Genomic DNA, 12052 nt, shown 5'->3' with positions numbered 1-12052 from the left:
GTCAGTCCTGGTTCAGCTACATTGCAAAGTAAACACCGTACCACTCTTCTATCTCTCTGGCCCTCAAGTCTATGCTTCTTTCCTCTAGTTTAGAAACAAAAATTCAGTATGACTTCTCATGTATCTTGATAACCACAGTACTACTAAAGAAAGATTTAGGTCATGGAATATCAAGATACTAAACACTAAAGATAAGATATTAAACACTGAAACAGATTTCTTTTCCACCTTTATTCCTAAATTTTTTTTTTTTTTTTGGTTTTTGGGCCACACCCGGTGACGCACAGGGGTTACTCCTGGCTATGCGCTCAGAAGTTCCTCCTGGCTTGGGGGACCATATGGGACACCGGGGGATCGAACCGCGGTCCGTCCAAGGCTAGCGCAGGCAAGGCAGGCACCTTACCTCCAGCGCCACCGCCCGGCCCCTATTCCTAAATATTTTAATAAAACAAAAATGAAAAAAATGGTCAGGTGTCAGCAGGAAGTCGATACATGGCCACCTACTGTCCCTGACCAGGAGGCGCATCGGCTGGAGATGGCAGGGGTGCTGAGCGCAGAGTAGCCCGAGGTTTGGGTGATTGATAATTTCCATTATGTTTTACACCATTTTAATCCTCAGATACTTGATATTGGGGGGGCCACACCTGGTGATGCTCAGGGGTTACTTCTGGTTATGCACTCAGTAATTGCTCCTGGCTTGAGGGACCCTATGGAACGCTGAAGGATTGAACCACAGTCTGTCCTAGATTAGTATATGTAAGGCAATGTCCTACCACTTGGGCCACTGCTCTGGTCCCAGAGGGGCAAAATTATTAATGTAACTTAAAAAAAATTCTTCTGCCTCATTGTCTGTCTACAGAAATATAAAAGATTTCATTAATTTTGAACTCTGCCACCTTACTGTTATTTTTAAGTTATTTTTATTAGTTTTTGCTAGTGTTTCTAGATTTGTTAGTTGTTAGTGTTTCTAGATTTTCAGTCATTGCAAATAGTGATATTTTGATTTCTTTTTCAATTTGAATCCCTTGACAATACTAATTTGAATAATAGTGATGAGAATAGAATCCTTGTTTTGTGCCTGATCTTCTTTTTTTATAATTTCTTTATGTAAACACCATGATCACAAACATAATTGTAGTTGGGTTTCAGTCATAACACCCCCTTTACCTGTGCAACTTTCCCATCACCAATGCCCCCAACTAATCTCCCCCCCACCCTGTCTGTATTCAAGACAGTTGTGCTTGATTTTAAGAAGACGGGCTTTCATTTTTCATGACAGAGCATGATGTTAGCTGTAAATTAGTATTAAATACGTTTTTTTTTTTTTTTTTGGTTTTTGGGTCACACCCGGCATCGCTCAGGAGTTACTCCTGGCTCTACACTCAGACATCGCCAGCTGGCAGGCTTGGGGGACCATATGGGATGCCAGGATTTGAACCATTGACCTTCTGCATGTAAGGCATTTAATGCACTACCTCCATGCTATCTTTCTGGCCCCTGTATTAAATACTTTTATTCTATTGAAGAAAGATTTTTCATAAGGTTTGAGAATTTTATTTTCATAGGAAAAGTAGTATCTTATACGAGCCTCACCCTTTCCAGATTCTAAGTATTTTTCCCCAAATATTATGGGTAAGAAACCTATCAAAAATATTATCAAACTGTGCTAGGGCATAAGCAGTCAACATAGTATTTTTAAAATACAAAGAAAACCATTACTCACCTGCATAGGTTTGATAAGTGGATCCATTCTAACTAAGTAAACTTCTAGTGAACGTTCTTTCTTCATTGGTAATGGAAGTGTTAAGTAACAAAAGGGATCAAATGTGACTGAAATCTTTGAACACTCAGGACATACTAAAGTTGATTTGAAAAGGCCATGAAATATGTCGACTATGATAGAATCATTTCTTTTTAAGTGATTTTCCCAGGCTTCTTCAGCAACCACCTTTAAGGAAAATGGAAACATATTACAATGAGAAACCACATCTTCTTTTTTTATTTTTTAACAATTTAACCATTTTTAACAATAATATCATTAAATTTTACCTTATCTGGCCTTCCATCAGCATCCTTTAATTGTATGTATGGTTTTTTCCTAATCCTATTCAAATCCTCATGTAGACCATCTAATAGGAAAGCTAACAATTCTTGACAGTCCTGCTGCTGGTATCCAGAGAACTGCGGTGCAAAACGTCCTACTTGTGTCTGTAAGATATAAAATCAATCAACTGTCAAATCAACTCTGGAGAAAAGACTGAATAAAACTTTACTTGTAAGCTCCAAAGCAATTCTGGCACTTTTGTAGTCACTGCCAGACATGAATAAAATGATGAAAAAATTGAATGATCTGAAATGCATTTTCCTAGTTGGGGTAATATTCACAAGCTGGGGTTCACCAAGAAAAGCAAGGCTCTATCTTCTTTGTTTTCAATCTCCACACAATTTTTTGTGCTCTACTCAGTGTATGTTTTTCATTACTTCTTGTGATTTTTTTTGTTGTTGGTAGTGCTACTATTTTGGCTGGCCCAAAATATAAGGCTGAAATACTGACTAGTGTTCCTAAGTGCAATAAGCTGTGTGAAGAAACTACATCTGCCAGATTTGTACATCTGACAGGTAATATAGTACTCCTGGCTTTGACTACAATGTCAATTAGTCAAAAATATATATCAAATAAAACATCTTTGAACACAAGCACACAGTAAACAGGACCATATCTTATCAGTATGTGATATGTAAAATAAAAATGCTGTGATAGATACAGGAGTCCAACATGCTTTTCACTGAGGACTTCAATACTGGTTAATTTGGTATTAAACATGTTCTACAACACAGTTATAGAGCACATCTACCCTGAAAAATATAATTGACTACATTTATAATCAATCGATGGGAATAATTTTAATTGTCAGTATGCATTTAACAAAGCACCATGGGGGAGGGGGGACAGATGGGCAGAGGCAGTGTACTCAGGGATTATTATTGGCTCTGCACTCAGGAATTATTCCTGGTGGTGCTTAGAGATCAACATGTAATGTCAGGGATTAAACTGAATCAGCCACGTGCCAGGCAAGCACCCTACCTAAATCTATCACTCCCACTTCTCAGTCTCTAATGTTTCCCTTCCCACCCCTAAGGATCTTTATTGAACTTGTAGAAGTCACACCTACTGGTGTTCTAGAGAATGGGGGAGGAAGTGGGCCTAGGTATTGGTTTCAAGGCTTTGATTAGGTACCACCATATTGAGTATATCCATCCCTTCACCGAAACTTTCATACTAGTGATAAACTGCATTTTTATTCATGTGCTATGCCTTTTCAGTTGTGAAGATTTCAGTCAAATCTCTGAATCTCTAGGGTTTTATCACCTTTTCCCCAAACAACCTTTCATTTTTGGTCCTCTAGGGGGCAGTACAACACTTGCTGAAATATATTCACTTATACAAACCTTAAAGGCTCTCGGCGTGACGTAGCTAAATTTTCCAGACCACATTTGCTTAATCAATTCAGCATAAGATTTAGCTATTTCACCTCTCATTCCTAAGGGATTGTCGAAATTCAGCTCTTCTTGATATTTATCATTGAGGAAATACTCAGTAAGTGGAGGTGTGTTGCTCAAACACTGCAAAGAACAAAATATATTTCATTTTAAAGTAACCACACTACTTTAACTAAAAAATATTAAATGAAAGGAGAAGCAAATTGATTAGTTATAAAATATTACGCTGAAAAATTTGTAAATGATGATGATTCTTTCACTAATAAGTAGTTGGTCAAGGAAACACTCCATTATTCATTTCCCAAACCTCAACTTTTAAAATAAATTTAAAAATACTAGTGTTTGTTCTGCTTAAAACTGCATTTATTTTAATCACAATAATATATGAGTTAATTAAAAGAAGTTCTGAGTTTTCTTTCCTTCTTGAAAGATAGAAATTTTGGATTGACTACTTAAATGCAAGACAGGTACCTAACAAATTATCCTGAGAAGGTAAAAACTAAGAAGGTAAAAACTAAAGTCAAACACTTTTAGAAGGGCTAGTACAGATTAGTTAAACCTCAGAAAACAAATTTGCTTTGTGAACCACTCGTGCTGTCATCACTTCTTCCTGCTCTTCATAAGCATCATAAAAAACTATTCTTTCACAGCAAGATTAAAAACAAAAACAGCTAATTTTCCAAATAACAATTTTTAAAAATTGACATAATTTTTCATTTGTATGATTACTTCCACCATTTTGAATAAAATAATATTAAAAAAACAGCAGTAGTTTAATCAAGTTATCTTAGATTATGCCATATATCATTATAAATCCAATATTATTTTATCCATTAGATTTCTAGAGACATTAAGTATAATATATACTGACTAAGAGACATATATTTAATCAGTAAATTTTTTTGTTTGGGGCCCATATTGGGCAGTGCTCAGAGACTACTTACTTTCCACTTTTTGTATTTGGGTCACTCCTGCAGTTCTAGGGCTAGAACCTAGGCTTTCTGTATATTAAGCATGTAGTCACAGTACTCACAGCATACTCCAATACTGTGAGTTCTCTCTTTGACTGCCCTGCCTCTTTGTCTTATAGCCAAGTGATAAGATGCTAAAGTGAAGCTAATTACCTGTATATCAAATAATAGAAACCAACACTTTGGAGAGTTCAGATTTTGAATTAAGTTAGTTTTGTAAATTCATGGCAAGAATCCAGATATTATTAAAAAAACAAAACAAACAAAAAAAAACAAAACCAACTCCGGGCCAGCTTGGTGGCACTAGAGGTAAGGTGCCTGCCTTGCCAGCGCTAGCCTAGGATGGACCGCGGTTTGATCCCCGGCGTCCCATATGATCCCCCAAGCCAGGAGTGACTTCTGAGCGCATAGCCAGGAGTAACCCCTGAGTGTCACCGGGTGTGGCCCAAACACCAAAACAAAACAAAACAAAAAAGCCACACTACATACCATGTACTATTTGGCTGAACTCCAAACTAAGCACATCAAAACTTCGAAAATAAGGTATGGTGTTCTACTTTGTGGTTCCAATTTATACTTTTATTTACTCATGCTAACAGTAATGTTTATTTTAGAATTTTCCCCCTTTTTGGGGGGGAGGCACAAATGACAGCACTCAGGGTTACTCCTGGCTGTGTGTTTAGAAATCACTCCTGGCAGGCTTGGGGGACCATATGGGATGCTGGGGATTAAATCTGGGCTGGCCACCTGCAAGGCATACACCCTAACCACTGTAATATCACTCCAGTTCCTATTTTAGAATTCTCTGTCTTAATAATATATTGTGTCTAAATGGTACTTTATTCCAACTTCTCTGCAAAAATAAAGAACTGCTTATCAACTCATGGAATTTGCTATTCTTTCACAATAACAATAACATGAATGGTTAAAAACTGTATGCAAGCAAGGAGAAGATAAGTGCAGATTACTGAACAAGAGAAAATTAAATACTTCTCTACCTTAATTCCTTACATATCTCAACATTTCAAAATTGACACACCCTCTGGAATTTCACTTTATCTTTTCCTTTTGGTATGACTGTTTGCTTAATTATAGACCCAAATTGGAGGTAAAACTAGGCAACCTGGAATATACCAGTGTTTTAAGAGAACATCAACATCCTCTCTTACCATGACCATAATTACAAAAAGGATCAGAACGAAGTAATAAATAAGCAAAAGAGAGTTCAGACAACACTTTCCAATAATTACTTATTAGCTTTCCAATTCTTTTATTGGAAAAGCTCTGGAATATAATATGCCCCTATTTTTGTAACATAATTTTACCAAAAATACAATTTATGGCATAAAGGAACAAGTTGTGAAAACTAACTTTAACTTTAATCACTCAAATGTGTGTACTTATTTTGTAGAGTTTCTGGATATAGTTAGCATTTCAGTAGCATCTAGAGTAATCGTCCTACATTTGAGAAGGACATTGGGCCGAATACAGTAGTGCTCAGGGGTTGGTTATTCCTGGTTCTGCACTCAGAAATTGCTCTTGGCAGGCTTGAGAGACCATATGGGATGCCGGAGCTCCAACCCAGGTCAGTACTGGGAAGGCCATGTGCAAGGCAAACACCTTATCCACATTCTGTCCCTCTGGCCCCATCTTTGTACATTTATATCTTATCATATCATTTAACAGACACTACAGATCGAAATCTGAATCTTTAGAATTTATGCAGCCCCATCCCTTGCTAACTACTTAAAAACAAGAAAAACAACCATTTTACTTGTAGCCTTATTTGATTTATAAAGGTTTGACTTCTATGCATTTTTGTTTACTTTGCGAAATTAATTCAAGTATTTTTGCCTTAGTAATTTCTACAAATCACCAGTATTGTCTATAAAGCTTTTCTAGATTCTAGTATTTATTCCTCCTTAAAATATTTCCATATTGTTCACTTAGTGCTAACTTTGTAACATTCTGTAATTTTAGCTTTTAGTTTGGTTATCTTGTTAATTAGTCTTATACTTTGGTGAGGAGACCAGAACTTTCTTTATGCTTTTCACTCTAGTACTGAGCACCGTTTCATTCATATGTATGTGTACAATATATACATGCTTAATAAAAACATTTTTGTCTATATTAAGACCTCTATCCTATTTAAAAGATTCTTTTTAAAATATTACTGAGACATAATATATTTATTTATTTGCTTGCAAATAACCACAAAAATTTCTTTAAGTGGGGCCGGCGAGGTGGCGCTAGAAGCAAGGTGTCTGCCTTGCAAGCGCTAGCCAAGGAAGGACCGCGGTTCGATCCCCCGGCATCCCATATGGTCCCCCCATGCCAGGGGCTAGTTCTGAGCACTTAGCCAGGAGTAAGCCCTGAGCATCAAACAGGTGTGGCCCGAAAAACCAAGAAAAAAAATTCTTTAAGTATTTCACCATTAATATTAATTCAATAGAATAGCACCTATTAAAAATCCCCCAACCTTATGTTTGACTTTCTGGCAGGACTCTGCTTGGATTTGTCAAAAACCCTTTATATAAAAGCACACAAAAATACAGGTAATTTTAGTGGTAAATTATTGCTTTATTATCTGTCATTACCAATATAAACTGAGTGAAGACTGATACTCAACTTTAAACCAGTGAATACTAAGTGGTCCAAAGAACACAATTATACTATTTTTGAATATGGCTTAAACAAATAAAAAACTAATTATAATTTATATAAACAAAAATTAATTGGCATACAAACTTAACAGTTTGTTTTCCTAATGCAGATTATAATAGTCAAAAAACTGAAATGGCATCAAACTTTTTTCCATCACCTTGTATTTATCATACTTCTCTTTCACCTTGGAATTATTCTAGAAGTTATTATTTCCTTGAAATAAAATAAAGATCTGTAGAATAGTTAAAGCTTTTTATAAGTTGTGGCATAAATTTTATTGTCTAATTAGAGACAGAAGTCAAAAGTCAGGCCATCAGTTGGTAGAAGACAATTTTTTAAAATTAGTCTCCCAGTAGAAATGGTTAGCAGTTTGATTTGCAATTACTTAATGCAACTATTTATTCTAACTTTGGGCAACAGTTAAAAAATTTATTTTGGTTTGTTTTTCTTTTAGGATCATCTCTGGCAGTATTGGGCTTGGGGGACCACATAGGGTACTGGGGATTGAACCTGGATGAGTGGTGTGCAAGGCAAAATCCCTATCTGCTGTATGATCACTCCAAACAACCCCAAAACATAAACATCTCTTGACAATTACAAAACCTCCATACTTTGGTTGTCACTGAACATAATGTTTTAAAGAGTAAAGATGATTTTATTTGTTCAGTAATAAAAATCACAACCAAGAGTTCTTAAGTATTTATCAAGGATTCTTCTATTATAAAAACATCACTAACTCCCTGATTGGGAATGTTTCAAAACAACTTAAGACATGTATACCTTTTGTGATTTTTGGATTACACTCAGCTGTGCCCAGGGATTATTTCTTATGTATCATAAGAATGCCAATGCATTAAGTAGTATGGGTGTATTATTTTTGTGGCTACCTATGAATTTCGTGAATGTTTACAAGTCACATGTCATTTTGAGGCAAATCTCTTTGAAATCTTTGATTTTAACTTCCCAACACTGACAAATGCTAACATTTCAGTGTTTTAAGATCTTTATCTTAAATTATAAAAATGAGGTTCAAACAAGAAGCAATGTGAACAATGTTAAGTCACACATCTAAATTATATTTTTCTTAATACTCTGGTGCCTACTAATATCCTAAAATTGAATAAATTCTATTAAATACTATATAAAAATTAAGTAATATTCAACTGAAGAAAAAGATTCCATACTAGTACTTACAATTCTTCACGCAAAGAAGAGTTTAAAAAAATGAACACATTAGTGACAGGTAAATGTACTTATATTTAGGTTAAATATTTCTGTATTTTAATACTTTTATGATCCCTAGGTAAGTCAATAGTCTTTAAAAATTTTACAAAAACATCTAGGATCAAAAGACTGATTTTATGTGTACATGAGACTTTGTGGCATTCACTAATTTAGTTTTGTGATACACTAGCTAATTGGAGATGCAGACCACAAGTTAGTCTAAAAATCTATAGATGAGGAATAAGAATGGCTGCATTTAGTAAGCAGATATGACTGCTAAGTATACCCCACCAAGTATCAATGAGCTTCTTTCCTCTTGCTTACATACATATTTAAAAATAAAACTGCAACTAATGAATATTCTTGAATGGGAACTTGAATTGAGTCTTAACAAACAGACTTTATTGTGATGATACCATATATCCTCCCCTTATGAAGATGGTTTTTGTTAGAAATTTATTAACACTCAGCATACCATATAAATGATACATATCCCTCAGCACTTCAAGACCAACGTAAGGTCCTTCCCCTGAGCTAACAGCATATCATGAACAAACTGATATTTCTCTGGACAGATTAGGGCTTACTAATACCTGAATCTCAGAATCTAGTATGATGCCTAGACTTCACTGAAGGTGTGCTAAAAGAATGAAAATGCGTCTGTTTTTAAGATGGAAAGCAGTGCTTAAATAATAGTGGAAAACACCTGAATAGAGAGTTGAAAAAACAAATGGCTTTGTTATATAACTATAACCTCTCCAAATGGTCAAGTTTAAAAATAAAAGGTCGAGGGGGTTAAAAAAAAAAGGTCAAATAAATGTGCATTAAGGGTTTCCTGATAAAGAATCAATTGTTGGGATCGGAGAGATAGCACAGCGGTGTTTGCCTTGCAAGCGGCCGATCCAGGACCAAAGGTGGTTGGTTCGAATCCCGGTGTCCCATATGGTCCCCCGTGCCTGCCAGGAGCTATTTCTGAGCAGACAGCCAGGAGTAACCCCTGAGCACCGCCGGGTGTGACCCAAAAACCAAAAAAAAAAAAAAAAAAAAGAATCAATTGTTAATGCTCTAATAATAAACTCAAGATAATTCACATAAGTAAAAAATTGAAAATATATTTTATAAAGGCCATTTTCTCACAATTTTGAACCTGAGACCAAATATAAAACCAAATAAAATTCTGAGGGCCCGGAGAGATAGCATAGTGGCGTTTGCCTTGCAAGCAGCCAATCCAGGACCAAAGGTGGTTGGTTCGAATCCCGGTGTCCCATATGGTCCCACGTGCCTGCCAGGAGCTATTTCTGAGCAGACAGCCAGGAGTAACCCCTGAGCACTGCCGGGTGTGGCCCAAAAACCAAAAAAAAAAAAAAAAAATCTGAAGAAATTTCTTCTAAATAATCTACTTGATGGATATTTTTCTATGGTTCAATGTATACATATCTTTAACCAGCTGTTGAGAAAAGCCATTTTAAAAAAGAATACATATGAACTATTCTTTCGTGTGTGTGTGTGTGTGTGTGTGTGTGTGTGTGTGTGTGTGTGTGTGTGTGTGTGTCACACCTGGCGGCGCTCAGGATTACTCCTAGCTTTGCGCTCAGAAATTCCTACTGGCAGGCACAGGAAACCATATGGGATGCTGGGATTCGAACCACCATTTGACTTGAATTAGCTATGTGCAAGGCAAATGCCCTACTGCTGTGCTATCGCTCTGGCCTCACATTCTTAAAACATTCTGTATGAAAAACTGGTTACAGATTTCTACCCTTTAAAACTCAGTATCTCAAAATTGAGATTATAAATAAAATATAGTTTCATTATTTAAATTATTTGGAAAGACTAGTGTTTTGCAAATAACTTTTCCTTTTATACACATGCATAAATCCTACTGCTCTTAGGTTACTTTTAAAAGATCCTTTCAGTTACTATATTCTGATAAATAAAAATGTTTCTAGAGGTCTTGGATTAAAAAATGTGATTCACTTAAGAGTCTTACTTTTGTAGTACACTACAAACTAGCCCTTTTAAGTTGATGGAGTGAAATAAAAGTTATAGTATGTAAGCAACATATTTTAGGAAATGAATAATCAATAGACATCCCAATAACTTGTAATGAATCTGGAATTTCCCCAGTACCTGGAAAATAGTCAAAGTAATCCCCTTCAAAAAGAGAAAGTTGTCTTTTGTAATGCTGAATATGAACCACTCCCTTTCTGTTCAGGTGCTCCAGAAGCCCAATTTTCAAGTGATCAAGTATGCTCACTATTTTAGTAAACCGGTAACTAGAACAGGAAAGAAAACAAACTTAATTTTTGATTACCTAACTCATTCTGTAACTGATCAAAATGTAACGCCACTCACACCTCTTTAAATAGTAGCCACATCCTCCAACTGATAAATACTAAAAATAAAAAGCAATCTAAATTGAGGGAACCATTTTATTATGATTCAAAGGGAAAAAAAACCTGAAGGAATTCATGATTTAAGTAATACTAGAATATATTTCTATTTTTCCCTCCTGAATTTTAATATGTGGATAAAGAATTTTTAGATGACATGTTGTCATTTTTTCTCTTGACAACAGTATACGTATTCAAAGCAAGGTACAGCATAATTCTGAAGCATTCTATAAATGCTGAACATCAAGTCTGCTTATGTAAAGAAACATGAATGATAGGAGCAAGTAAAATAGAGCTATATTTTGCTTTACATTTTCATTTGCTCCTCAAAAACTTCAATTTACGGGAAAATTGAAATAAATGTCTAAGTAAACATTGGTTTTTCTTCTATTTTAATATATAAAACCTTTTGACTATGTTTTCTTTATGTTCTGTCAGTAAAGAGAACTAGAACACACTTTATATAAAATATTGGATAATATGCAGTTTTAAAGACAAGATTTTTCTTTTTTTTATTTTTGGGCCACACCCGGTGGTGCTCAGGGGTTACTCCTGGCTGTCTGCTCAGAAATAGCTCCTAGCAGGCACGAGGGACCATATGGGACACCGGGATTTGAACCAACCACCTTAGGTCCTGGATCGGCTGCTTGCAAGGCAAATGCCGCTGTGCTATCTCTCCGGGCCCTAAAGACAAGATTTTTGTTTGTTTCATTTTTGGGCCACACCTAGCAATGCTCAGGGCTTACTCCTGGCTTTGTTAATAAGAATCTCTCCTGGAAGGGCTCCTTATGGGGAGAACCATATGGGATAACAGGGTTTGAACAAGGTTGTCTGTGTGCAAGGCAAATGCTTTATCCGCTTGGGCATGTAACAGCAGGATTTTTGAATCAGAGAAATACTGATCTGCTATGGTAAGACATGAATAAAAGTAAATTTCAAATTAAATCTCTTTTGTTATTTTCCTACAAAATTCTATGGAATTGCTTTCTCGCACACATCGTGAATTTAATCAGAAATTATTCTAAAGGGCTGATAAAATGAGAACTAATCTACTGTATGGAAGTACAATTTATAAATTTTACATTAATATTTAGTATTTACTTTCCTACGCCATTAACAAGTCAAACTGGCATATAAGACAAATGCCAGTATTTTTTCAAGCAGAATAGTCAAAGAGTAAGAAAAACAATAGTTTACTATAATATTTTATCTGTGGTCTGAAGCTTGTACAAAATATTTAGGAAAATACATTTTGGAATAAATTAATATTAAGACTATCATCTATTTGTTGACATTATA

At 35.5% G+C, this 12052-nt stretch overlaps 1 protein-coding gene across 2 annotated transcripts in view; it reads right to left on the bottom strand.

The window, feature by feature from the left end:
- USP15 (ubiquitin specific peptidase 15) overlaps nucleotides 1-12052 on the bottom strand; it is a 128691-nt gene that overhangs the window by 20063 nt on the left and 96576 nt on the right. For both annotated transcript variants that reach the window (XM_049782736.1, XM_049782737.1), the window contains 3 exons: nucleotides 3451-3624; nucleotides 2050-2208; nucleotides 1724-1948 (listed from right to left, as the gene is read on the bottom strand). In XM_049782736.1, the coding sequence (XP_049638693.1) occupies nucleotides 1724-1948; nucleotides 2050-2208; nucleotides 3451-3624 (558 nt within the window). The remainder of the gene's footprint in view (nucleotides 1-1723; nucleotides 1949-2049; nucleotides 2209-3450; nucleotides 3625-12052) is intronic.

The sequence above is a fragment of the Suncus etruscus genome, chromosome 11 (genome assembly GCF_024139225.1).
Source record: "Suncus etruscus isolate mSunEtr1 chromosome 11, mSunEtr1.pri.cur, whole genome shotgun sequence".
Classification (NCBI taxonomy): Eukaryota; Metazoa; Chordata; class Mammalia; order Eulipotyphla; family Soricidae; genus Suncus; species Suncus etruscus.
This window is presented reverse-complemented; position numbering and strand designations above follow the sequence as displayed.